This window comes from Oreochromis aureus, linkage group 4 (assembly GCF_013358895.1).
Source record: "Oreochromis aureus strain Israel breed Guangdong linkage group 4, ZZ_aureus, whole genome shotgun sequence".
In the NCBI taxonomy this organism is placed as follows: domain Eukaryota; kingdom Metazoa; phylum Chordata; class Actinopteri; order Cichliformes; family Cichlidae; genus Oreochromis; species Oreochromis aureus.
In genome coordinates this window covers 26,014,899-26,042,128 of record NC_052945.1, presented here as the reverse complement: position 1 = coordinate 26,042,128, position 27,230 = coordinate 26,014,899, and the positions used below count along the sequence as shown (strand labels likewise).

The 27,230-nt window shown below is 40.1% G+C and overlaps 2 protein-coding genes across 3 annotated transcripts; one reads left to right on the top strand and one right to left on the bottom strand.

Annotated features, from left to right (window-relative positions):
- The first annotated feature begins 877 nt into the window (after positions 1-877).
- Positions 878-12,846, top strand: pdgfbb (platelet-derived growth factor beta polypeptide b). Its single transcript, XM_031740172.2, has 8 exons — positions 878-1,678; positions 6,827-6,923; positions 7,721-7,777; positions 9,032-9,225; positions 9,339-9,527; positions 9,721-10,540; positions 11,084-11,243; positions 11,345-12,846. The coding sequence occupies exons 1-7, from the start codon at positions 1,613-1,615 to the stop codon at positions 11,224-11,226; spliced, it is 1,566 nt and encodes a 521-aa protein (XP_031596032.1). The 5' UTR covers positions 878-1,612; the 3' UTR covers positions 11,227-11,243; positions 11,345-12,846.
- Positions 12,847-17,608: 4,762 nt separating this feature from the next.
- On the bottom strand, positions 17,609-26,487 carry csf2rb (colony stimulating factor 2 receptor subunit beta). 2 transcript variants are annotated; one of them, XM_031740179.2, is made up of 15 exons: positions 26,350-26,487; positions 24,667-24,863; positions 24,234-24,351; positions 23,951-24,135; positions 23,704-23,858; positions 23,058-23,202; positions 22,692-22,824; positions 22,414-22,568; positions 21,382-21,515; positions 21,022-21,202; positions 20,808-20,901; positions 20,603-20,669; positions 20,392-20,471; positions 19,997-20,159; positions 17,609-19,262 (listed from the first exon to the last, which is right to left on the bottom strand). In XM_031740179.2, the coding sequence occupies exons 2-15, from the start codon at positions 24,770-24,772 to the stop codon at positions 18,834-18,836; spliced, it is 2,145 nt and encodes a 714-aa protein (XP_031596039.1). In that variant the 5' UTR covers positions 24,773-24,863; positions 26,350-26,487; the 3' UTR covers positions 17,609-18,833. The 2 variants fall into 2 exon arrangements, with proteins under 2 accessions (XP_031596039.1, XP_031596038.1); XM_031740178.2 differs by having other exon boundaries at positions 26,354-26,449.
- Between the last annotated feature and the right edge of the window lie 743 nt (positions 26,488-27,230).

The window sequence follows — 27,230 nt, the reverse complement described above, 5'->3', positions numbered from 1 at the left end:
CAAAACTGAACTGAACTGCTGAGAGAAATATACCAGCTTATACACAATATTTTAACACAGACGCGACAGTAGTTAGACCTCACAGGGTGCTCATGTGAGGAAATTCAGTAGAAACTTACAACTACAAGGTTTGTTAAGACACAGCAGTCAAGGTATGCAATAAACCAACTGAACACAGCTGATCAGAACCTGTCCGTATGAATCATATTTTGCTAGGCCCAAAAGCAAAATTTGGGGGGATAATTATAGGTATTTGCTGATGGCTCATTTTGAAAAATCACACATCTCTTAAAAAAATAGCAAAAGGAATCGTGTTGCACAGCATCACAGCAAGGGCTTCATATTTTCCTCACACATGACACTAGTGGGACATTAACAGCCTATTAATGCATCCATTTAGAAGTACCAGACAGTAACTTTTACTTTATATAATGCACTTCATATTATATAATAACAATGTACAAGACACTTTGTATTGTGATTATTTGCAAAACAAGTAAATATGAAAATGAACGTGTGTACATAGCTTTAAAATAAATGTAGTAAAACAGCATGGACTGTGGAAACAATAGCTAAAGTGGTGTACCACTGCTGTTGAGTAAATGTACTCAGTTACTTTGGTTGCTTTCTACAGTTAATGGAGTTTTAAGGTGTGTTGTAAAGATTCATGTGAGGAAGGGAAAAAAATGGCCCGGCCTTACAAATATCTGCATAAATGATTCATGGCTGAGGAAATATTTCTCAGAGTGGCTGCTGCCAGGCAGCTGTTAGTGGACAAATTTTGCTTGCATCGACTTTTCTTCGGACAGGGGGCAGCAGAGATACCGCACACTCGTGAAAATCTGCTCTCCCCTTCACCGCCACCAACAACACGGCTGCGTAATCAGTCAGGTCCAGGGGCTGAGACGCACCGAGCCACACAGCGGTTTGCTTGTTGATAAGACTCCTTGGAAGAAGAGAACCGCAAACTACCTTCCTGCGACGTTATTTCTGCCTCTAAGCTGGAGTTTTGGGACGCGTTACGGTTAAAGAGGAAAAGACTCTTGACTGTCGGGAAATGAAAATTCAAATGGATTTGTAATTTATTACTTTTTTTTAAAAAAAAAGAAAAGAAGCTAATTTGGGACACACTTGGAATTATTTTAACTTTACTTCCTTTCTAAATCTCTTGGATATTTTTTTTTTTAAGTATTTTTCTGAAGTGTAGACTTTAATTGCTTGGAAATGTCTTTTGCTAAAATGTTCTTATTCTTTTCATCTGAACTTTCAGCCAAAAACGGACACTTCAGCGCATCAAGGTGAACTTAACTGAGTGAACTAAACCGGACTTTGAAGAGTGAACTAAAAGTAGGAGGCTTACTGTCGCTCTGAATTTTTATCTTTACATTTCGAGGGGAACTTGAAAAAAAAAGTTTGGTGCAGCTGAGCGGATTCTTCTTCATCTTTTGGGAACACCTCTGCTGTGGGACCGCGGTGTGGACGGACGCTCGCACGCGCGCGCAGTTTCGCAGGGCGAGCCGCTGTCCCCCCGCGCGCAGTGCTGAGGAGAGAGGCTCTCTCGCGCTTCCATAAATGCCCGGTCCGTCGAAGAGGCTCGAGGCTGGGCAGCAAGATGAGCTCGTGGGTACAGCTGCTGCTCGCGTTGCTAGCGGTGTGTCTGCGGTTTGGCGTGGCCGAGGTGAGTTCAAATCAAAGTTCTAGAAACTTCTCGGACACTTAAGCGGGATTAGTGGTCCCTTTGAAATTAGAGCACTATAAAAAAAAACAAAAAGCACCAAAGCGTGAAGCCGCAAGGTTTACGGCAGGATATAAAACACAACAGTGTTGTAAAGTCTTTATTTTTTTTTATTAAATAGTAGTATATATGTATATAATACTCGAAGCATATAAATATATTAATGGGCCTATATGCGGTAGCCTACTGTATATTTTATGGCTAACATTGGGCTGTGACTCTTGTAGTCTTACTTTTTTTTTTAAATTTTGAGTAAGGACATTACTCCAACTGCAATGCACATGCTGTTCAAACTGTGTCATTATTTTTTAAGCTCATGTCCGCCTTTAAAAAAACCAACCAAACAAAAAACCTCCAACTTCAGACTCGGTCTTTCGCTTACTGCTTCTCTTCATACAGAAGATAACTGTTATTCCTCCCCATTAACTGGCGTTATGAATGGATGCCCAGGGGCAGACACATGTAGGGGTCAACCTCTGTGGGTGATGTGCAAGGAAACGGGCGCTGCCATGATAGGCTCATTTACAGCTGGATGCTTCACCACGTGGTGAAGTGATGCATTCACGGATGCTGCTGTTCCAGATGTTAAAGGCAGCCAGCGCATTCATACATACATTAACACCATCCTACAGAGACCACGTTTGTTGTTTCTGTACTTTTTTGTGTGATTTTTGTTTTTGTGATTATATGTTGCTTCTTATTTTAATCAACACCTTCCTTTCTCTTGCACCATGTTATATGCCAAAACAGTGTCTTAGAAACAGGTGAAAATCAGCCAACAGCAGTGAATATATAAAGGCAGAAAAGATGGATAAAATCTGGTGAGGTCAAGCAGGAAAACTAAACTTAACTCATCTAGGTCAAGACTCACTTGACCTAGACAACAATGTAATGTTCATTTTAGAACAAATCCTGTCCACTTTTCCTTCGCTGATATGAAGTCTGATTTTATCAGTCTTCTGCTTCCATGCAGATTTCATCTGTGTTTCTGACCCAGGCAATTCATGTCATGTCAATGGGGTTAAAGCACACATAATTAACAAGTCAATCGTGGGAAGTGAAGGCTTAAACAATGTTTTTAAAAAAGCAAGAAAAAGGGTCATTGATTGAGTTAGTTTTCTGCCATAGAACCGATGGGTTGGTATAGTTTGTTCCCAGAATAACTTATTCAGTTTCAATTCAGTTTTACTTGCATAGCGGCAAATCATAATAACAGTCTCCTCAAGGAGCTTTATATTGTAAAGTTGTAAGACCCTACAATAATACAGAGAAAACCCCAGCAATCAGACAACTCCCTATGAACAGGCACTTGGCGACAATGAGAAGGAAAAACTCCCTTTCAACAAGAAGAAACCTCCAGTGTAACCAAATAAGGGGAGGGGGGGCATCTGCCGTGACACACTGGGGGTGAGGGAAGGAAGACGGGACAAAAGACAAACTGTGGAAGAGAGCCAGAGATTAATATTAACTAATGATTACATGCAGAGGGGTGTATAAACACATAGAGGGTTAAAAAGGTGAGTGAAGAAGAAACACTCGGCCCATCACTGGGAAGCCCCTGGCAGCCTAAACCTATTGCAGTGTAACTAAGGGAGGATTCAGGGTCACCTGATCCAACCCTAAATATGTGCTTTGTCAAAAGGGAAAGTTTTTGATAAAGAGAGTGTCTGTCTCTTGAATCCAAACTGGGAGCTGGTTACACAGAAGAGGGGCCTGAAAGCTGAAGGCTTTGCCTCCCATTTTACTTTTAAACACTCTAGGAACCACAAGTAAGCCCACACTCTGAAAGTAAAGTGCTGTATTGGAGTAATACAGTACTATGCGGTCTTAAAGACAAGATGGGGCCTGGTAATTCAAGACATTGTATGTGGTAAGAAGCATTTAACAGGGAGCCATTGAAAGAAGCCCATATGGGTATACTTTCTCCTGTCAGGACTCTCTTTTTAGAGAACTTGTGCACATGTCTGTAAAAAGAAAATAAGTTACAAACACAATAGCTTTGCGAATGCTGAACTGCAGTATATCTTTATCGTGTAAAGCTGAATCTTTAAACATTCATTTTATTGCTTCACTTTCCTTCTTTCATCCAGTCCTGTACATATAAGTAAACTTCCATCATTATCACCGCCTCACATAAAAGTACATTTTAAATGTAGCGATGACGGTTGACTTTAAATTCCTGTCGTCAAGCTGTCTTTCCATTCCACCGCCTCTGCAGGCACCACATGTAAAAGAAAACTTTGACAGTATTTTTGAAGGAGAAAGTCACAAAAGGCTTTGAAGGTATACAACCTGGAAATTCCCCACGTGTGATTTTAAAGTTTATGGCATGGCAGCTGGGAAAATCATAGAGACTGTATGTTCAATTATGCTCTTTATTAAAAGAACTTCACCAGAAAAGAAGCTGCTGGTATATGAAGTGGTTGTCACGTATAAAGCTGTAATGATCATATGCACCTAGCCAAGGACCACCAGAATGGAATTTAGTTTGGGCTACATTGCATCAGGCCCCTTTCCAAGCGCTCATGCCAATTATGACAGTGGAATTAATTAAACTCACAGTTTCTGGCACATGCCCGTATTGAGCATGTGTCAGCATACTTTCAGGGACTACATGTGAAACCTCACACATGTGCTCTGGCTGCTGCTGCTGTTTCGCCAGCAGCAAACTCGACCCTCTAATTATGTACAATTAGATGTTCCCTCTCCTCCTCTGCCCACTGCAGCCGCTGCCTGTACCTGGCATTCTTCAATGTGTCCAGGAGTTCTCCAGGGGATGGGGAGTTTCTTCAGGTGATAAATACTGCAGTATGTCAAGTCTTGTGGTTTTTTTCTGCCCTAATTAGCAGAAAAAAGGGGAGAAAACATACCTGAATAGTTCAGGTATAAGACACAGTTTGGCAGGAGTGGTCTTTTGTGTTGTAGATTAGCAGCTGTCAAAAACAGAAGCTAATTATTCCAAACAGGCTAACTACTGCAGATACAGCTGGATTTTGAGATAGAGTTTAATCTTTTCTTTAAGAAACTTTAGCTTTTTATCCTTTTTCGGAATGAATAAGATGCTGGTGTTTGTATTAAAATGACATTCAGCTCTATATTATTATTATTTTTATGCTTCTCCCTGCAGGAAATATGAAATGCACCTATAAAAACGCTTTTCTTAACCTTGATAATTCACCTTCATGCCATAGGTGCTCATTAATCATTATCAGAGGGTGTTTACATAGTCTGCCAGTCCAGTTTGCATCTGTTTACATCTGCTTTGTTTATCAGAACTGAAATGTTTATTTAATATTTCCTGCTTAGACACAAATTGTCATGACAGCAGGCACCACCGTGAACAAAAGCACACGTCCTATAATTAACATCAGACACAATTAGCCAAGCAGGCAGCTTTGCTCCATTGGCAAAAGGAGGAAATAATCATGATGACTCCTCAGGGGCATCGGCAGCTCCGCGGCAGAGATGCGAGTGTAATACAGCAGGCATTTCCCTGCTGTATTATTTGACTGTCTGAAAATCTGAGCAACAATGGGGGAATGTCAGTGGCAAACAGTATGGGCAGGGTGAGAATACTCATGCATGAATGGCCGTTTCCTTTTTCTAAAACCTGCGTCCCGCTGGGATTCATTATTTTCTTCAGACCTTAAATTAATCAGTATTAAAACATAAGTTTATTTCCAGATGGCTTTGTGTAATGATTAAACATTTACTGAACTGAACATGGTTCACTTAATGCTCCACACATTTGCTCTTTTGGTCATTTTCATCGGTTCCATTCTAGCGTGAGACTCCAAAGCAAGTGAACCACATTTACAGCACTGAAATCAATGCAAGGAAGTGCCTCGACCCACGGCTGATCCTCGTCCGTTTCAGCCCAGCTTTAATTCATCTATTATTCCTCCTTTTTTTCAGATGCGCCTCCCTTCTCTCATCCTCTCTGTATCACTCCTTCCCCCACTTCCTGACTCCTTCCTTGCTCCTTTGACCCCTAAATGTTAGCAGATGAGAAGACACAACGCCAATAGTCATTCACCGTGCTCTTAGTGACCATTGTGTGTCCGCTTTGGTTAATTCTCCCCCCTCCTTAGCTGTCTCTTACCCATTAATGACTAGAGGGGTTAAATTCATGGACTCACAATGTGGGGCTGTTTTTGGTTTTATGGTTTAATACTATAGAAATATTTGCCCAGATCCACTGAGAAAAAAACAGTTTGTTATCTTTTGACGACCCCAAATAACAAAACAAAAAGAACCATATTCCGGTTTCTGTGTCCTGGTCATAACATTGAACTGTGTGCTGAATTACCTTTCTATGAGTACACAGTAAGAGTAATAAGGTAGCAGAGAAGTGTTTAAAGGCCCAGTCAATGTTTTTCAGATTTTATATATGAATACAGTTTATACATGCATCAGTTTAATCACATAGGAGCCACCATGTGTGCCACCAAACAACTTCAGTGCTTCTACGTCTACTGCAGGGATCGAAGACCATTTTCCCCTCATCTGGTGTTTTGGTGATGGGGGTGGAAAGACCTCTATAACACGTTGCTCTAAATTCATAGGTGTTCAAGTGAGCTGGAAATTGGAGACTGCGAACGTCTAAGGATGTCTTCACAGTTATCAAATCATTCAGTGACTGTGATGGGTGGGGAAAGTGGGCACCCTGAAATTTATGATGTTTTATCATAGGATGGAGGCAATCACTGAGAACTGTACTGATATGTCTCTCTCAAACCATGCCAGCATGCAAGCAGCTAAACAGAGCCACCAGATCACCTCATTGTAGGGGTCAAAGGTTCAGCTGTATTTTTAACTTTATTGTGCATAATGATCTCTGTTTCACATAACTGTAGATTTTGAGTGATAGCACATTCATGTTCTCAATCTGGTGTTTGGATTTTTGTTTATGCTTTGGTAACTTTGGCAACAGTTTCCTCAGATCAGATGTTACAGATGTGGGAAAATCTCATCTGTAGCCAGGTGCGCTGGTGATAATGTGTCTCAATGTCGTCTTCTTCTGTGTTTTTAAAATCTCACAAACGATCCAGAAGAGTGCATCTTAAGGTCTCTTATATATCTGTGTTTCAGGAGGACGCTCTGCCTGCAGCCCTGGTGGAGCTGGTTAGAAACAGCCCCATCTCCTCAATAGAGGACCTTCAGATGCTGCTGCTCTCTGACTCCGTAGGTAAAGACCAGAGCTTTCTAATCTTATTACTGATACATGCTTTGAAACCAGACTCCAAGTTGCTGTCTGCATTTTTACTCCAGCCTTCGTGACGTCGTAAATTTAATACCATTTTCAGTTACACACAGCCAGATTAAGCTCCCCTAAAACATTTGTTATTCTGTTCACAAAACCCAATCATCTAGAGTACCAGTGCAACCCTGAAGTCCTTTTTTAAATATCTGTAGCTCTTCCCTAAACATGTATTGACATTAAAGTAAAAAAAATGCTACTCTTACATTGTTGTGGTCACAATGAGAAGTGGTTTTCGTAACATGTTAGCACAGATTAAAGTTGGTTTGAAAAAGCTGAGGTTATGTTGCACTTTCAAAATAAAGAACAACATGTTGCACAATGAAGAAAAAAAGCATACATTTTTCCTGTTACAACAGAAATGCAGTAATAAGTGGTAATTATTGCATTTTTCTTACACTAATTGAAAAAAGGAAACGTGACCGGTAATAAAACGTACAGCAGTGTACATGATGTCAGAAACACACAAGATTTATTAGATTTATAAAAGTGTAACAACTGGTTTGCCCTCGGGCTGGGTCTCTTATTTTGTGACTCAAATGTGACATCAGCTATGCCCCCATCCTCCTCCTTGTTCTTTTGACACAAGCTTGAGTTTTTTCTCTCCACATACAGAGGGCGCTAAAAGGCCTTGGATTATATGTATGACACCCCATGCAAAAAAATGAAATGCTCATGATTTGTCGGGGACATAAGTCAAATGCTGTTTTTGGTTTCTGTTTCAGATGAGGAAGACGAGACTTCTGCAGCCAATGGAGGTCACAGACTACCAAGGAGCCTCGGTGAGCCCTTAACCCCCCCAAAACTTCAGCCAAACTTCCATTTTATCCTCCAAAAGTTGATTCTGTTCATCTGGACGTAGCGTTTTCAGTGGGAGAAACGTTTCAGTGGTGCTAGTTTCAGTCATTATGCAAATGTACTGTTTATAAGATTGGGGAAACCTGCAGTCAGCTGGGACTGAAGAAGTCACTTGGATGAGAGACGAAACGTTTCTAACACTGAAAACGCTGCGTCCAGATGAACAGAATCAACTTTTGGAGATTTACTTACCTGGATGATTGAGCATGCATCAAGATGTTCCTTTTCATTCCCATCAGTATATTTTAGAAGACATTTTTTTGTATTTCAGATGTGGATGTATTGTGAATGCGTGAAGTCCAGCCTCTGTAATTGACATTTGCTTTTGGTCTTTATCTTTTGACTTATTTGAGCTACCTTACTTAGTCCCAATGTGCTTAATAGAGGACATTTTGGCCTCTTCAGTGATTCCTCATGTGTTTGGGTGTCCTCTTATTCTCCAAAGAGGCAGGCAATCACAAAAAAAGTTACACTGGTAAATAATTTTTTCCTCAGTTCTCAGGAGGATATGACAAAAAGACTTATTTTCTGTATGTGGCTCTTCAGATCTTCACAGAAATTCTTCCTAGTGTGGATAAATGTCACTCTGTTCATATTCATACAAGATGAATAGAAGGTTTTAGTGCCGCCATGCAGAATTCCTGATTTTCCTCATGAATGTAGCAGTACTCAATCCTCATTAGTAGAGGACTCCTTTCCCTGAGTGTTCAGTCAAGTTTCCTGTGAAGTGATTAATGCGACAAGTATGGTTTCAGTGATACGGTTAAAACCCTTCCCATTAAGTGTTTTTTTCATTATTATGATAAAGCAGATATCTGAATTACTTGTCATTAATCACTAACCGTCTGGTTGACTGAGAGACACTAATGGGCCTACGCTAATCTTTGCCTTTTGATGAGAAGAAGTTCTAGCATATTTTCTCCTTTGAAGCTTCGTGCTTCAGGTCTACAAGCTGCTGAAGTGCTAATACGCAGTACTGACAGGTGATCAGACAGGAGCTTGTGTTTTACTATCGCATAAACAGACATGAAAACAAGGTAGTCTTATTAGAGTGGATGAATGAGCAAGCTGGAGAAAAAAAAAGAAAAAATGAATTTAGGGCTGGATGGATGTTTGAAATACTAATGTAACACCACTTCTGCCATATTACTCATGTTCACTTGTGTCTCATGGATCAGATGCCCAGCCGGCCCAGCAAGCTCTGTGTAAAGTTCGAACAGAAGTGGTTGAGGTCACAAGGGCAATGTTGGACCGGAGCAATGCTAACTTCCTGCTATGGCCACCCTGCGTTGAGGTGCAGCGCTGCTCTGGCTGCTGCAACACTAAAAGCTTGCAGTGTGTTCCTGTTGTCACACACAAAAGATACTTGCAGGTAAACAACCTCACACAGAGCTATATACACATACATGTATACACACGCACATCTGTTAGTGCTGTTCTCAGAATTGTTTCCTGTTCCTCCCATCTTATTCTCAAACTCCCTAGGTTATGAAGGTCGAGTACATCAACAAGAAACCCACTTATGCTAAAGCAGTGGTGTCAGTTGTGGATCACGTGGAGTGCAGATGTCAGACTGCTCCTCGTCCTCCACCGCACAAGAAGAAATCCTCTCGCAGGCAGCACGGCTACCTGCATCGAAACCAGACGCATAGCCAAGGACATGCACAGGGACAGGTGCACAGAAACTCTGCTTACTATCATTATTTTTCAGAATGAAAGCTTACTTTTGTCTCTTTGTCATACCAGTGCAAGGCAAATAGAATTTTTCTTTCCAAGCATAACTGTGTTGTACCTGTGCACTGCAGTGCATTTATAGCTGTAAATAAAATAAAAGTAAAATGAATTTTGTTTCTTTTTTTCTGACAAGGCTAAGCTGCATTCCAAGGATGAACTTCATCAGTTGGATGAGCTCAAACAGAACCAGAGGGCCCACCTGGAGGATCTCCTGGAGCAGCAATGGAGTCCCAGAGGAGACACCTTCACTCAGCCCGGAGAAGGATACAGTCTTGCTGGGGAGGACACTTCTCGTTCTGGAGAAGCTGTTCTCTTTGCTCCACACTGGGCTCATAACATCAGCAAGCTTGTTGAGGCTAAAGAAACTGAGAATGTGGAGAGGAAGGATGGCGTGGTCTCAGATGACAACAAAACTGCCTCCTCAGTGGATACAGCTGGAACTGAGGTGAAGAACAAGTTGGTTGAAGGTGGGAACGGGTTGCACATCATTAACACTGGAGGGAAAGTTAACGAGGAGAACAAAGAGACACAAACACACAGCCCATTGTGGCAAGAAGACAAAGGCAAATATTCAAAGAGTCACACAAGTGGATTCTCTCAGCATGTTACTCCTGAAACAAAATTCAGCCCTACCGAGGAAACAGTCACTGACACAGTTAGGGGCAGGTTCCGACCCACCAAAGAACCAAACCCGGAACCCCGTGAGCTGGCGCGACAAAGAGAAAACGAGACTCCAGAGCAGGAGAGGATATTACAGATTGCGGAAGCCAAACTGGAGGAGGAGAGAAAAGAGCTTCTGCTTCTCCATAAAAGGTTGGACGAAGAAAAGGAAATACTGAGACAGCAGCAGATGAAGCGAGAAGAGGAAGAAAGGCAGAGAGAAAAGGAGACAGTCAGTCACCACCTACATGGTAAACATCATCCCAGTCACCAAACTACAACTCAGAAACCAGGTAACAGAGATTATTTAACGTTTTTTTAAACAGTGTAGAATTAAGTAAATTGTTCAATTAACTAAAACAGCGTGCTTAAAATATTTAAGAGTATATTTTATCACAAGAGTGAATGTAATAGATTGTATATAGAGTCAGGACCACTTCAGTCAAAAAAGATATTTCCATTTGCAGTAATCCATATTTATGTTATGGTTCAGTGGTGGGACTGTCCCATAGTTCATGCACACATGTGGAAAGCATGAGGCCCCCTCCATGTACATACATTTAAAGCAAAAGGCTGATTGCTTTTTAAGTAAGACACGGCATGTAAAGGAAGAGCCTGGATGAAGTTGGGTTGCAAAGCGGCCTACAGACTGCCAGCAACTGTAGACAGGTTAAAGTAACTTAACTAGAAAGCCCTGTATAGAAACTGAGTAAACAATCAATGTGAGCTGGCACTGATATCAGCTGATGTGCTGAGTTTGACTGAAGCCTGTTCAAGCTAATCTTATGCACAGCTTTTGTAATTTTCTCTTACACTCTTTGTTTTCCATCTTACAGAGACAACAACATCGACAACAACCACAAAAAAGCCATCGGCTCCTACAGCCCCCAGACTCCCAACTCGACCACAAAAAACAAAAAGGATGAGGAAGAATCGCAGACGGATCAGTAAAGCAGCTATGAGAGCAATGCTGATGTAGAACTAAAAGAAACCCAGGTTAGTTCATAGAATATATAAAACAAAAGAAAAGAAAAAACAATTATAATTGTGCTTTATGTTTCTTATTGTAATCCCATCTTCCTGTATTTCTACCACAGGGACAAGGAGAACATGGTGCATTTTGTGGATAACCCAGAGAAGACCCAAATGGACTCCCTTTGTACAAGTATTTATTCATTTGTCAGTAACCCGCTCGTCCTGTGAGATCTCCTCAGTAACACTACTAATGACTGTCTGGTGAACCTCTACCTATACCGGGAGTAACAGAGGAGGGGGAAACAAGAAAATGGAGTGTAAAGAAAAGGTGGACCTTCTCCAGAGAATGCTTGCCTCTTTGACAGTTGATGGTATGAAGCAACAAGTGGCACCCAAAGACTGATGAACTGTGTGCAAGCACTGTGCCTGTGGGGAAATGAAACTGCATCGCTGTAGAACTGTATAAAATAGTGCAATTTCAAAAGTCTCCTTGGAACCTTGTCTTGATATCAGCAGACAGAAACTGCACTTAAATGTTGACAGAACCAAGTGTATAAGGAGTTTGTTGCTGAAAGCCTGGATTGTGTGATAATCACAGTTAGATTAGAATAAGGAGTATATCTGGTGTAAAAATTAACCAAAAAAAGCCTAACTTAGCTGTTTTTCTAATTGGATAATATAATAACAGAGATTATTATATCGTCAACACACTGCAGGAGCAGAAGAATTTCCATGTGTGATATCAATTATTAGCTCATTAAAAATGATGGTCTCTCTCAAACCATATTTAATTTTATGTAACTCATTGCAAACACTGGAATTACACTTATATGGGTATAGAAAACATATAGTTTTGCTTTAATGAGGTTTCCTTGTCTCAAAGTATTGTCACAGGTGGAACAAGAACTGGCTTGTGACCTGACTGTGTGCTATGTTTCTTATTTATTTGTTGCTACTGTTACTACTCTCTATAAAAAATACTGCAAACAACATGTGACTGAGATAGAGTCTGAAAAAAAGATTCATTGTGTCATAATAACTGCGAGGTTTAAACAAAGGGACAGAACATAAAAAAACTAATCCTGTCAGTTTACCCCAGTATCCCCAGTGTTCAGCTTCAGTGTCAAATAGTGCGTGCATGTGTGTTTGTTTTGTATGCCTGTGTGGTTCAGTATATGTTTCTGCTCACATCTATATTCTTTATTTGAGTTTTTTCCTTTCATACAGAAATGTCTCTCCCCCACCAGATATGTTTTGGTGGAAGCAGTCACATTCATTTTAAAGTCCTAACCCCAGAGTGTGTTTCTGTAGGATCCCACCTTCTACACAGTAACTCAAGGGTTAGCTATTAAAACAAGAAAACTAAGATAAACTTTACAAATGTTGTTGTTTTTATGACCTTTCTGATGCTATTTTGTGTCTGATAATTTAGAGTCAGAACATTTTAAGTTATTGAAAAAAGGCTTGTATGTATGTTCCTTATACCATCTGACAACTGTTACTTTTTAAAAAAAAGAAAAGTGTTTTCTTACCTGATCTGGTGAAAAAAAGAGAATGTTTGTGATAACTTTGCCACATAATGCTATTTTCATATGGGTATAAGAAGCTAATGTGCTTGAAACTACTTTGTATGTGTTTTTATTCCCTTTCATTAAGCCCAGTGCTACATGTTTAAATGATAGTGTTTCCTCCAAATACTAAACAGGTACCATTTCTTTTCATCATGTTTAGCATCTTAATTCAGCATATTAGCACATGAAATTACTAAAAATTGCTAAACCATAGACTACTTGCTATAATGTCACTTTGACCTTTCATTTTATGGCCATCACCATTTTGGCCTTTTGGAGCCTGGAGGCTGGTCAGACAGTTGGCTGGTTATCAGTTAGCAATAGCTTGTTTAGCAATATGCATAGCCTGAATGTTTTTGGCACATAGGTTCCTGATAATTAGTATCAAGTAACATACAGGTGAATGCAAAAAAGCATTTAAAAATTGCATTATAAAGGACAAAAAGACAACTCAAACAGTGGCTACAGTTAGCTGAAGTGAAGCCTCGCAGATGGCTAGCAACATAGTTAGCTCTCACCTCGGCATTTAATAAGCTATAACTTTGAGGCCTAAAGAATCAGTTATGAAGAAAGAAAATGCAGACCAAAAACCTTTATCTGAATTGAGCTATAAACTTGTTTTCTACATGTTTGGGCTCATTTTTCAGTTCAACAAACTGCAGTTTTAGTCAGTTTATGCCAGCTTCATTTTGTAGTCAACAAAATGACATAACATTTATCAGGAGTATCATCAGTTTAGCCACCCAGTAAAGCATGGATAATTTAAATATTGACTGGATGATGGTGATAGATTAAAAGAAAATAGATCATATAATTTGGTTTGGACCTGAGTGTTGAGACTGTCAGACTATCCTCATTCATGTGGGATTTTAAGGCCGGATACAGAAATGTTCATAAACTTATCACTTTAGCTTATTTTTATATATATATATAGCTGAGCTGTTTAACCTAAAACACCCCCAACTCTTCAGAGGCATCATTTCCAGCTTACCTTGTATATTTAGAGATGTACAGTGGGGTTTGTGAAGTGTGAGAGGAAGAAAGGGAAAAAAAAGCGAGAGAAGAAAATGTGGGGGTTGATGTACTGTAGGTGAACTCTGGCACACACTCTCTCTGTAGTTTGTTTTTCACAATTACCCACTTGACTCTTGGCTGCAAAAACTCCCCAACTCAGCAGCCAGCTGCACTGGTATGTTTGTGAATTATCGAGCCAATAAGTCATCTGGGCTCCTGTCATCATACCAGTCATACAAGGAATTACTTGACATAATAAATACTAATGTCCTGAACGGTATAGGGTTAAAGGGGTAATTTGAATGTGGCTGCGAGTGCATATAAATAAGACCTTGTCGTTTTGCCTTAATCTGCATAAATCACTATGCTGGATCTCATATTATTGCGCCTGTAAAAAATGACAGTTATGTAAGGGTTTCTAGCATTTCAGCTTTGCTTTCTATCTCCATATGTGATTCAGTGATTCGTGCATTAGTTCCAGCCCCCCTCTCTAACACCGTCAATCTTGCACAGGCATACTATTCCTAAACAGCAGGCCATCTCCAAATTCAGCATTGAGGTGGGATGCCTGTTTTTCCATGGGTGTCCACCCAGCTCCCCAACCCCCTGCAGCCTTCAAACAAAAACAGGCGAGAGTCGTGCACTGAGGCTTGTTGACTGCGACAAACACACACACAGGCAGTGCTCATGCTCATTCACATACATAGAGGGGTCAGCCACCGTAGCAGAGTGGGAGTGTCTCCGAGGGACAGGAACTAAAGGCACGGGACTGCTCATAACTGACTGACTGACCTTAAAGGACATTATGGCTTGTTAGGTCTCAACAACACAATTACCTAACCAGCACACAGCCACTGGAACTAATACATGAACAATCATGACCCAAAACCTGACAAACGCTTCAATGCAAATTAAACACATCATGACCCATGACCCAAATGTTAACCATCCTGTTACATCATGCTGGTTATGTCAGGATTCAGTGCTGCTTTGGCTGTAAGTTAGCCCTCTGATAGACTTGGGACACTGACAGTACAACACATGCTGAAACTATAGTGGCTCAGTAGGGTTATAGTTCACAAAGTCTGGGTAACCTCATAAGGTTAGTGCATGTGAAATCAGGCACCGAAACATGTGGGGGACCTTTGGGAGAGTGCAACCATGCAGAACTAGCTGCAGCTCTAATCTTATTTACATCCACCTGGCCAGCTAGGGCTATGATTATGATTGAATTTGTTTTAGCCACATAGTAAAAACATATATTTACAGAAACTAGGCAATATTGTGTTTTTAATAAAGTCTAAATTAAAGCTTTAAAAGTTCCATTTGGTTGTTCCAAACAAGGGAAAATTGTGTAAAAAGTTAAAATCCTTCTGAGATATTCTTTTAATCGCACTCATTCATCAGCTAGATTGCAAATATGGAGACTCAAGTAAGACTGACAAAACCCATCTTAATGTCCAGGCTGCTTTGAAAGACATGTCATAAGTATGTGTGCTCCAGTATGGCTCAGATTCCCCAATGTACAGTAGTAAGGAAACAGGAGGCCTTTGAACAGGAGGTTACACAAGCATCCGTGTGGCGCCACGCACCCCCTACACCTTCCAGCACTTTTATTTTCCTGTTTTTATGTACGACAAAGGACAGGGACATGCCGTACACAGATGACCACACAAATACCCCCGTCATTAAGCAGTCTGGTCTTTCCATCAAAACATACCTTGGTGCTTTATCTCAACCACTTTCCATTTCTCCTTAATATGAATGTGTCTGTCACTCACTCCCTGGCCTCAGAACAATAGGCCCGTGACGACGACCGTGAGACCAAGGAATGTGTCTGCTTTTTGGGGCACAGTATTTGGAAAAGCCTGGAATGTTGGGAAAACACATCAAACACCTTCCCCTCACCTTCCACGGACACATCGCAGGTCAAATAAATGAGTGTGTAAGTATAAGATAAGCATCATTTCTCAGTTAGCGAATGTCAAACTGATCCTCGATCTCATCAGGCAGGAAGTTGTACCTAACGATGGGTTGAAAACACAGGAAGTTGATATCAGCATGCCTGGAATTCCACCATTGTGTTTTCTGCATACAGAACAGAGTGACAATCGTATACTTCACTAACACTGAGACAAATCACTGATCACCGAAGCACAATATCTTCACGAGGTGACTCTGATACAGTTATGTTGCATAGCGACCTAAAACATGCATGCATACCACAGACTCTGTGTATTACACCCTCACACCTGCTTTCAGAAACTAGCAGCCCCTGAAAACTCTCTGCAGTCCTGTCAGGCCAAACAGATGGGAAGATAAACAGAGCAATAAATTAGATAACGCTGTGAAACTGTGTGTGATGCTCCCAACACCGGTGTGTGAGTTTAAGAAATACACAGTCACCACCCAGACACACGCACATACACACAAACACAATCTGTTCCAATTTACAAAACCGCTTTCAGCAAAACACGATAAATACAAATGAATTATCTTTGTCTCTGTATACGTGGATGCTTCTGTGCATTCGAAAAATGGGCAAAGGCAAATGCAAATAATCACAACTACAATTATGCTACACAACATTTCATTTCTTTTAAACCTGATCTTAAAATTTGTAGGGGGGTTTTCCTATAAAACACAAATAAACACAAAGCCAACCTACACTTGCTTTGGTCATACCTCTGTATGTTTGCCCAGTAACAGTACTGCACTAAAAATGGCTGGACTATAAATGGTACTTTCACACTTTCAGCACACTGTCTGCTCTGAAAAAAAAATTCAATCACAAAACCTTAAAAAAGCCACGAAGAAAAGGTAGCTGCATACTTACTCCTAGCTTTTAAAAAAATACATTGCAAAGAATTTTCCTCACCTGCATTGTTTTTATGGGCCACATTTGATCTGATTAATGAACAGGTAAGTTTGCCTGTCTCAATGCAAAACACAAGTACACCTTGTGTAAGCCACTTGCAATGTTTGTCATTATATTTGGGCCACACAACACTTGTCCGAGCAATTGTTGAGTTAGCTATTGAGTAAGTTAACAAATGCCCCAAATAGCCTAAACTAAACCTATATTTAATGCTATAAAGCTTAAGTGCTATAACATTGCTCAACAGGATCTCCAGAATCATTAGTATTGCATGCAAATGAATTTAACTACACAGGAGGACAAAATATTAGCCCACGTATTTCAATGTGTCTAAAGACTCCAGAACAACTGCTGAGACTTTAGTGAATAACTTAGCTAAGTTGGGAATTGTAGTTTTAAAGAAGATAATCACTAGAACACTGCACAGAATGGACTACGAAGTTGCAGAACAAGAAAGACTCTACTTCTCCAGAAGAGACACCTTCAGGCCAGACTGACGTATGCTAAGGACAACCTGAAGAAGGATTATCAGTCAAAGCTCTTTGGCTACAGAGATGCTGCTTATGATTGGAGAAAGCAGAGAGGCATGCACCTCAAAGAACACTGTCCCCACATCGAAACACTCTGGTCTGAGAATTATGCACATTCAGTTCGTCTTGAACTGGAAATCTCATCACAGTTGAATGAATCCAGTGGACAAGTACAAAGTTTTTTATAGTCTAGTTTTGACCAGCTGCCATAATAAAGCATGCACTTCAATGCATCAGTGTTATCAGTATATTAGCGCTGCTCATAATGGTACATGAGTAATAGTAACATCTTACTTTTGATATTTCTTTGCATCTTCACTGTATCAAACTGTCTTCTACCTTAAGGACCTTCGGTCACATCTTCATTATATTGAATTTAAGACAGAAACCTAGCAAAAATAGAATATTCTTTTAATTACAGCTGACAGCAGTTTACACAAGTTTATTTCCTTAAGCATAAAAATCATCCACAGACAGTGCATTTAAATTATATATATATTACATAGTTTGTCAGCCTAACGTTTCTTATTTTCTCTTCTTTTGTATTTACAGGCAGAGCTGTGCTCCTTCACCTTTGATTGTCATTACCTACACTAAAATAGACTTTATGTATTTAGATTTACGTCTCTATGCCTTTGCTGACGTCAGTTCTAAAGTAAAACCTTTGCACACGATACTTGTTAGACTTATCTTAGCACAATCAGCACGTCACAATGCAGATGGCGTGCTCTACACACCTTTGGCAACACTTAGGCTATAACACTGACAACAAGGTCTCAACTCAGACACCTCTGTGCAAAACACGCATATTGTACATGACCACAGTGAATGTTACAGTTGGCAAACATACAGCACACACTGTTTCCATGATGTGAAGTTCACATAGCTGCTTCCCTTCAGCTGTGAAAGCAACAAGGAATTAGAGGAAGTAATAAAAGAAGACTAGATTTCAACTGAGTTCTTAGAGTCTGCGGCTAAATGTGCACATCCTGTGTGAAAGGCTGTCATTACGCTGAAACATTACACAAGCAAGTAAAATGATGGTACCATGCATTTGAAAAGACAGTGCAACGCTTAGACGCAGGCAGAACAAAAATTGAACGCATTGAGAATCACAAAAGCTGTTTTGCATGGCTGCTTTTTGGATTACGTTTGGATTACATACCATCCCAGTCTGTGCCAGGAAATTATCTAAAAAAGTTCAAAGAAAAGGCTTAGTTTGCTTCCCATAATATTGCATTCTATCCCTCATAAGCTTATAGACCACCTACAAAATCTGGCTCACTATTGCCCTCAAATGGTGAGACACTAAACTACACCTCCGTATATTTGATTTTTCTCAGGATACTCTTCCTGACACAACTCCAAAGTCATTTACATTTCCTTCTGGGATCAAAACTGAGATCTTTTGCTTTTTAGGTGACACTGTAAGCCACTACACTATGGAGCCACTTTGTCAGTTAAGATTAAAAACATGCACAAAGCTTCTCAAAAATGCTAGAAGGAATATTTTTCACATTGAAGCATCAGTAACTCAGAATAAAGTGAAAAGTTTATCCAAAAAGAAAGTTGTTTCTTGTGCAGAGAAAGTGATAGGTCCTCTTTTGATAAAATCTTCCTATGAATTATGCAGGCTAGTGCGCTGCTCTTGCATGAAGGCTGTGGGGAGGTGGCAGTACCCTGACGCCTGTACGGTGGCCCCTTCAGGCCAGTTGGTGAAAGGTCCCGACGTGTATTCTGGCAGTTTGCCCCCAATGGTGGGCTCATTAAAGCCAGGCTTGATGTCCGAGTTAACGAGCCACAGTGTTGGATCATTGCACTGCTGGTCCTGCTCAGCACTGTCACACCAGTGTGTGCTCGTGTTTTCATCACAGTGGGACATGAGGTCCTGTGTGGATCTGGAGATGCTGTGTCTGGGCAGACACACATAGCCTTTGCCGTAAAGAGTGAAATTTACAGGAGACGGCGATGCCAAGTCATCTGACGGGGTCTCTGTGTCCATCTCTTCATCGTTGACACTCACTGACTCGGGGGCTGGCTCCGGCGACTGTCAGATGAGAAACAGTGCTGTTTAGTCTTCAATCAAATGCCTTAATTTTTCTTTTTTTCTATCTTTACCATTGATTTTTGCTCATTTATGGTTTGCTATACATAGATTCAAGTAACACAGTTGTATTTGACACATTCATGAAGGGCACAGTTTGGTGTTTTTCTACGAATCTACATCTTCACTTTCTGTTTCGATGAAACGGCTGGTACAACTTTTATCTCTGTGAATTAAGCGGCCAAAAATCTTGGCTTAGCACAAAGACCGGAATCAGTGGGAAACTGCTAACCTGGCACTTCCCATCACAGCTATAGGTGACATTCTGTTTTGTGTGTCTGTTCTGGAAAAAATAAAAACAAAGTGCCAGAACTGCATGCTGTGCTTTTACTGATGCAACAACTGCTGCAGTTAAAACTCAAAGGTTCAGGCTATCAGTCGATAAACCAGTGGGCAATGTCACAGTGGCTGTATCTAGTTTTCATATATAGCTTACAGGGATGTTTTTTTAATAGGACCAGAGACTTTCTATCATTGCACCTAATTAAGAAATTATCTAAAATTCTAGACGATATAGTGTGTAAAGTGTGTTTTATTAAGTAAAGTAGTCCATACAGTATGTGTTCATGCAAAATTGATTAAGGCTAGTTTAAGTTTAAATTGAGAGTTTAATGTTTTTGGTTTTCAGGCCCTGGACACATGACAAATGACTTGGTTAGAGTTTCTGAGCAGCTGACCCGACAGAGGATGTATGGCCCGGTGAAGCTTATCGCAGACGTGTCAGAGATGTTAACCTCCTCAGTAGGAGAGGGCAGGTTATCACAGCTCCAGCAACCCTCATCCTGATCCAGGTACTTTTTTTCTGTGTCCTTGGTCGGCCACAGCGAAGCTTGTGATGAGCTGCAGGGGGAGAAAATAAGAATTTTATTGATTTATGTAACAGTTCGTCATTTTGCTATTCACTTTCCGGGAGCTACGCCCAGTGATTGGTGACATTCAGGAGCACCGAACAGTCTGTCTGTGTGAGTTATCTAAGGGAACAGCTATAGACTATCACTCATGCTGAAAGCATTTTCTTTTACTAAAAAAAAATTTGCAGACCTCTGGACAGGTCAAGTGTGAAACATATTACCATGTAGATAAGACGTCCAGTTGTTGCACTTTACAAATATACGGCTTTTCAGTCTGCGTAAGGGTCCGACTGCCGGGGGACTGGATCGCAAATAGATGTAGAAAAAAAAAGGAAATACATATTTACATATAAAAACAGCAAGTGTGCAACATTTATATAAAGATAAAGAAGTAGCAAAAAAATAGCAAACTGTAAACTGAACCAGTCTTACCATCAACTCTGACAGGATTTTGCTTTTTCCTGGAGAAGGAACTGAGTCCACCCACACAGTTATCTTCCTAGTGGTTAAAATTTATGCAAATAGGGTTGAATTTATCATTTAAAACATCATTCTTATGAAATTAGAACATAATAAATGCATTATTTATACTTTTTTGATGGCAGTAGTTAATTTTTGCTTTACACAAATAATGTACCTCTGACAAGCTGGAACAATGCGGTACAGAACGAGGAAGACTACAACCACTACTGCAGTGATAAATGTATAGATCAAGGTTGTGGGGGACCAGACTGTTGGTGTGGAAAACAGAATTAATGATCGTGTTATTGGGGGAATGACATGAATCATGATATGCTTTTTTTTTTAACTTCTTCAGAGAAAAAAAAACATTGAAAATAAAGCCCACAAACCTTCATTAGTGGTCCACTCCACAGGATCCGTCCACTCTGATGGGATTCCTTCATACTTTGAACCTGATCCAGGGACAACCAATGACCTAACTTTGACCTGGTAAACCTGGAGCGGGGCTAAAGATTTTCCAAGGATGGTCCAGGAAGTGAAATCCTTTACTTCCAGTAGCGTAGAAGAATTCTAAAAAAAACCCCAATAAATAATATATATATATGTATATATATGTGTACGTGATTTTTGTTGGTTTTTTTCAGTTACGTCACCTTTAAGTTAGTACGTCTTTTATAGTTAATGGGAATGAGTTGCAATACAATTATCAAGATTAAAAACAAATAAACAGTGATATTAAGGCTTCTTACCTCATCTTGTTTCCTGTAATAAAGGACCTGATAATACAGGCCGTGTTTTTCACTTTTGTTTGGTTCGGTCCATTTTACGATCCAGTTATTGTCTTTTTCCGTCACATTTACATGCTGTGGGGGGTTGGGACGAACTGTGAAATAAGAGCAATGCAGAGAAGTTCGTTTGTAGCTAAAGTTATTGTGGAAAGTTTTATGCATATTTAACAGCTGTGTGTGGTATCACTTTTGCCTTGTGATTTAGTGTCTGTACTCATTTATCTTGCCAAGTGGGGACTTTAATCTTACTGCCCACTAACCCGTAAGGACTTGTATTACTGTGGAGACTAAAATTAGCCCACGCTATTTTTTTTAAGGTAATATTAAATTTTAGGGTAAAATTAGATTTTAGATTTCACGTCTGGGCAGAGATTAGGCATCCATTTGTTAAGTTCATTGAATAACTTTAGGGAATGCATTATGCCAATGAATAAGCCCCACAGGGTGTAGTTAGTGTGTGTGTGTGTGTGTGTGTGTGTGTGTGTGTGTGTGTGTGTGTGTATGCCTGTTTGTTTTGTCATGACAGACTGTAGTGGAAAGTACCAAAAGGGGTCTTAAGCATTTTGCCAGATACATATATATATATATATATATATATATATATATATATATATATATATATATGTATGAGTACAGTCACATGTAGTGTATAGTGTATAGTATAGAGAATGGATGAATGCATTTGGATGGAAATCATTTTTACTAAAAAAAAGAAGCAGTCACCACACTGTTGTGACTAATGTATACCAGAGGCAATATAGAGACGAGGTATATAAGTAGCAGATAGCTGAATGATGATAGTCTGAATTCTAGATAATTCATTTAGACGGAATGAGTGCAATAGTGCTATTTAAACAGTAGGTGGGGCTACTCAATCAAGACCCTTTTTTCTAAGCGCTCCTTGAGTGTCGATTTGGAATTTAGAAGAACAAGCATTATTCCCAGGTTGGAGCACCCAACCAGAATGCTGTAGCTCCAGTCATGCTTACTCACTGTTTTGGTAGAGTTTAAAAATCTTGGCACTGTGTGTTGGCTGGAGGTTCAGCTGCAGATGTTCTGGGTCTGTGACAGACAGCGTGCAGCTGTACCTCAGCATCATCCTGGTGAGGTCAGAAGTGACTGTTTGGCTCAAACAGCATCTCTTAAACCTGAAAGGAGAGGTTAAAAGCAGAGGAAATGACATGAACGGTCTGATAAATGGATGGACGAATGATGAAGGTGCATTTTTCATTTCCAGCCAGGTGGTGTTGCCAGCGTCACGCTCAACTTACGGCGCATTCTCATTGTGTCGACAGGCCAGCTGGTAGGTAATGATGTGAGCCAGCTCTCTGCTCACTTCCCAACTACACGTTACCTCCTTCTCTCCGTCCAGTACACAATGCAAAGTGGGAAGCTGCCCAAAGTCTGTGGCCCAAGAGAGAAAAAAAGAGCTAATAACAACAGCTTCAAAGCCCCAGACTTATCTCTAACTCCAATAAAATTGGACAGAGGGAGAAGATTAGAAATGTGAGGAAAGCAGATAAGAGTGTGGGTCTCCTTAAGAAGGAAAAGGCACTACTTGTGCAAAATTATTCAATATATTAAAGATGCCAAACCATTTATTCAGAGCTGAAGTTGAACCGGTTTGTTTAATTTACCTTCTTTAGTGTGCCAGGTCACCACAGGACTCCAGTCACTCCACAGGCTCATGCTGGCCCGGGCCCTCACTCTGGCTTCATACCTGTGACCTGGATGCAACAGCTGCCTCTCAAGTGTCATACTGGTGTTTGTGACATTCACAGTCTGCAAAGAGAATCAAGTGTTGTGAGTGGCTATAGAATATTTATTTATTGATGTTTATTCAAGGTTAAAGAAGTATTTGGATCAGCTACTGAGTTCTGTGTGCATTCTTATTTTATATTTCAGGTTTTTAGCTACCTAGAATGTAAATGTATGTTTGTGTTATTTGTTTAAATCCAAACTGTGAATGTGTTAGTATGCTTATGTATGAATTCAGAACCTCCCCAGGTGTATCCTAATCTGTTTTTTCTATTTCTTTAACGCTGCCAGGCTTCTGACTCAAGGGTCTCGTGGGTTTGAAGCTTTCCTGTGAGAGGAAATCTAAAAAGTGATTTATAGGCATCAGGTCACTGGTTTCATTATTATTGCTAAATATATTGCAAGGAAGTATGAAGAGTGTTAAATGCTACCTCGGTTTCTATTTTCGACCTTTCAGTTAAACTGACGTGCTACAAAGATGAGGCATTTTCAATCCAGTTATGAGCTTGCATGCGCGATGCTTACCACCCAGTTGTCCTCTCTGTGCGTCCTGTAGCTGAGCTGATAGGTGAGGTTTTTGTTCAGGGATGAGGAGGGAGGGTAGGGGCTGGACCAAATGAGCTTTCGGCCACCATCAGCTGCATTGTGCGTGGAGAGACTCGCTGGTGAGAGTGCTTTCACTGTGAAAACGCAAAAGCGCACAACAATCCCCCCAGTGTTTAGTTTCACTCGAATGCTAAAGGAAACATAACAGAATGAATGTTAAACTCACGGTGCTGTAAAAGATGAAGAGTCTTGTGCCGGACAGAGGAGCAGACGCTCAAAGTCTTGTTTGGGAGGAAGAAGGCGTTGTGGTTTAAGCCGATGCCAAACGCATTGGCTTTATATCTACAGCGGACATCCCTGTGCTTAGCTGCATCTCTAGGATCAAGCGACTCAGGCTCGCATTTCACCTTGCTGCAAGGACATGAACACAGAGTTATTCCTTGAAAAGGCGTCCCATGTATCTTTTTTTTCTGTTTGCTTCTTCTCATCTTTTGTCCTTTTTTTTTCACCTTCCAGCTCCTGTATCGACCCAGAGCTCCAACTGTGTGTTTATGTGTTGCCTCCACTTGCAGTGGACTTGGGACATGTAGTTATTATGGCATTGTAATGATTCCAGTATTGAAGACACTGAGCAGAAAAGGAAAAACATTTTGGGTAATCGGGCAGTCGCTCAAAATGATTATAATTATATAAAAAAAAAACAATTAAGATATTCTTACACTTCACCTTTCATAACAAAATACATTTCATATGACAGTTAGCCTTTTTGCTTTACTTTTCCTCAGAACTTTTATCAGATTTTAGGTGCTTATGGCACGATTTGCATGAAAAACTATTATTAGCTAAATATGCAAAAGTCACTGCATTTTAAAATGAAAGCAAAATAAAAATTAAAAACAAAAACTGTAGTTGTTTGAAGGATTACACCGGGCATATATTTACCATTTTGTGAGTTGCTGATCTCCTGGATTACACAATGATCTGAACCGGAGAAAAGAGCCAGCTTAGGAAGCTTTGCCAAAAGCAGAAGCCAGAAGAGAGGCATCATTGTTGCGGACAGTGAGGGCAAGGTGGCCCTTTTGTTATGAGCTGCTCTCCCGAAACTTGCCCAACTGCTTTTACTGATATCATCAAGAAGTCTGTAGACAAGACGGAGCAGAGGGCAATGTGTGAGGCAGAGAGAGAGAGAGAGAGAGAGAGAGAGAGAGAGGAGAAGAATTAGTTCATTTACTAGAAACAATGAACAAATGAGTCATGACCACACTACAAGCATTCTTCCGCTTTGAGTGTCTGCTTGTTGTGGGATGTCACCACACATCCGCCTCTCTCTTATCTCTTTTTCTCACATGTGATAGACGCAGATAAAAAGAAATAAACACACTGGGGATCACACACAGCCACACATATGTATGGTTAAGTTGTGTGCGTATGTGTGGGTGTTTGTATATGTGTATGTGTATGAGAGAGGGGTGGGGGAGGGTGGTTTGTTTAGTTTTAAATGTCTCATTTTTTATGTTTTAAAGAGATGTAAACACTGTATGATGACTAAATGTAAAAAACACAAAAGAAAAAATCCAAATTTTTACCCACATTGCAAAAAGATATCAATTGATTCATGTTGCGTCCACTTTTTGAGTTTTTGACAATGTAAAAACTGTAAAACCTTGTAAATTTTTGACAAATAAATGCAAATTAAATTAAAATGGCATTTTGTGAAATGCATTTGTACATTTTTTTTTTTAACTGATCCTGCAACATGTTTAAATAAAATTTGATGTACAATCATAAAAAACATGAATGCAACCTGAAATGGTAATAAAGTTACAGAAAAATGAGGAAAAAAAAGACTTCAGTTCATTGTTTTAGAATATAAACGGGGGATTTTAAGGATCACTCAGGCATTACTTCTGCCTTTAGAGCTGCTGTTTACAGTAGAAGGTTGGGGGAACCCCCGTTCAGGAGAATGTGGGAATCCAGTATTCACTCTGAAACTAAACAACCTTGTCAACCTGTTATTGTCAGAAGTGCAGTAGGCCACACTGTAGAAGCGGAAACCATCAGTTGAGTAGAAATCAAAGACACAATGATTTTCAGAAAATAGCACAACAAATGTAAAAAAACAACCCCCCCCAAAAAAACACAGCACCTGGAAAAACCTGTATGTTATTGTATTAAGCTATTTTTTTCAAGTAGTTGTACTCTTACTGTATTTTCTGGGCGATGTTGTAAGCTTTCATAAAGAAAAGTGCGCATGTTTCTGAAGAGTCTCAGACAATTTCTCATCTGATTGCGAAAATTCTGAGCGATTCGAAGGAGAAGAAGTCACAGGATGACATATGCTGGGAATTCATGTCCGCTTTCATGAGCTCCACACATTTTAAAATGAGCTCTAATGAAGCCCAAACAGCAAACCTGTGTATTTGACTTTTGTGGATTTTTATCATTATTTCTAAATAGAGCTGATGCTCACACATCACAAGTCATTAACTTTTAAAATAAATATAGCAACAAGAGTTTCAAGCTGAGAAAAAGTAGCACTTGTGAGAGGCAAGCGTTCACCCCTTTCCTATCTCACCCATGACCTCCAACACAGCCAAGGGTGTATAAAATAAATGGCTCACTTACCTACCATAGATTGTGAAGACTGCTTTTCCTTTGTCCTTCTCTCTCTGTGGCTTCCTTCTTGTCAGCCAGCCGAGAAGTCTGTGGGAGTTTCCTCTGTGACGAGTTCAATTTCCCCTTTTCTGTCCACAGTAGCATTTAATGTCACCTTCACGTCAAATGCATAATCAGCTGTTTTAAATGACAAGCTCCAAAAACATGCCGTCGGATTGCAACATTTCTTGCGAAAAAAGCCAAAGTGCAGAAGGAAGACACAGTGGAGGCTTTTGGTTTAGTTTAGAAGTTTTTAATGTTTTCTGTGTCCTCAGGAACAAAAACACAAATCATACTTGTCGTTTCTGAATTTTAAAAACTTCTAAACTAAACCAAAAGCCTCCACTGTGTCACTGTTCTAATGAGTAAGCAAGTCACAATAATAAGTAAGTAATAAGTAAGTTTCTGGCAACAAATTTCTGGCTTACGTGTAAAATGGTACTTATCTCAGGATGGCGAACGTTATCACAAAAGAAAGTAAAAATCTTGACAGTACATATTCTGGTTTTGCGATAAGGCTTTATCAAGATCTGCCAGCCAACGTTTAAGCAGTTAACCAACCACATCCCTTCAGATAATGGCAAATTTTTATTTATGTGGCTTTACCACAGGCTCCTGAAACCTCCGCCTCTCAGTATCACATTCAGGATCCACCACTTCTTTACCTTCTAACGCCATCAGCACTGAATCCACGTTTTAAAGCTTTCTGATTTAAAGCATTATGTGTTCTGAGCTACTTCTTCGCATACTTTATATTTTCCTGCAGTGACTTGGAACTCTCCGTTTTAATCAGAGGTGGGCGTAATGAAGATGTCGTCAAATAATGATCATTCAGTGTTATAACATGTAGA

Coding starts and splice junctions, on each gene's coding strand:
- pdgfbb (XM_031740172.2), top strand. CDS start 1,613: ATGAGCTCGTGGGTACAGCTGCTGCTCGCGTTGCTAGCGGTGTGTCTG. Junction 6,924..7,720: donor GCTGCTCTCTGACTCCGTAG/GTAAAGACCAGA, acceptor TTTCTGTTTCAG/ATGAGGAAGACGAGACTTCT. Junction 10,541..11,083: donor AACTACAACTCAGAAACCAG/GTAACAGAGATT, acceptor TCCATCTTACAG/AGACAACAACATCGACAACA.
- csf2rb (XM_031740179.2), bottom strand. CDS start 24,772: ATGATGCCTCTCTTCTGGCTTCTGCTTTTGGCAAAGCTTCCTAAGCTG. Junction 24,136..24,233: donor GTCGATACAGGAGCTGGAAG/GTGAAAAAAAAA, acceptor ATGTCCTTGCAG/CAAGGTGAAATGCGAGCCTG. Junction 20,902..21,021: donor GGAGTGGACCACTAATGAAG/GTTTGTGGGCTT, acceptor CCACACCAACAG/TCTGGTCCCCCACAACCTTG.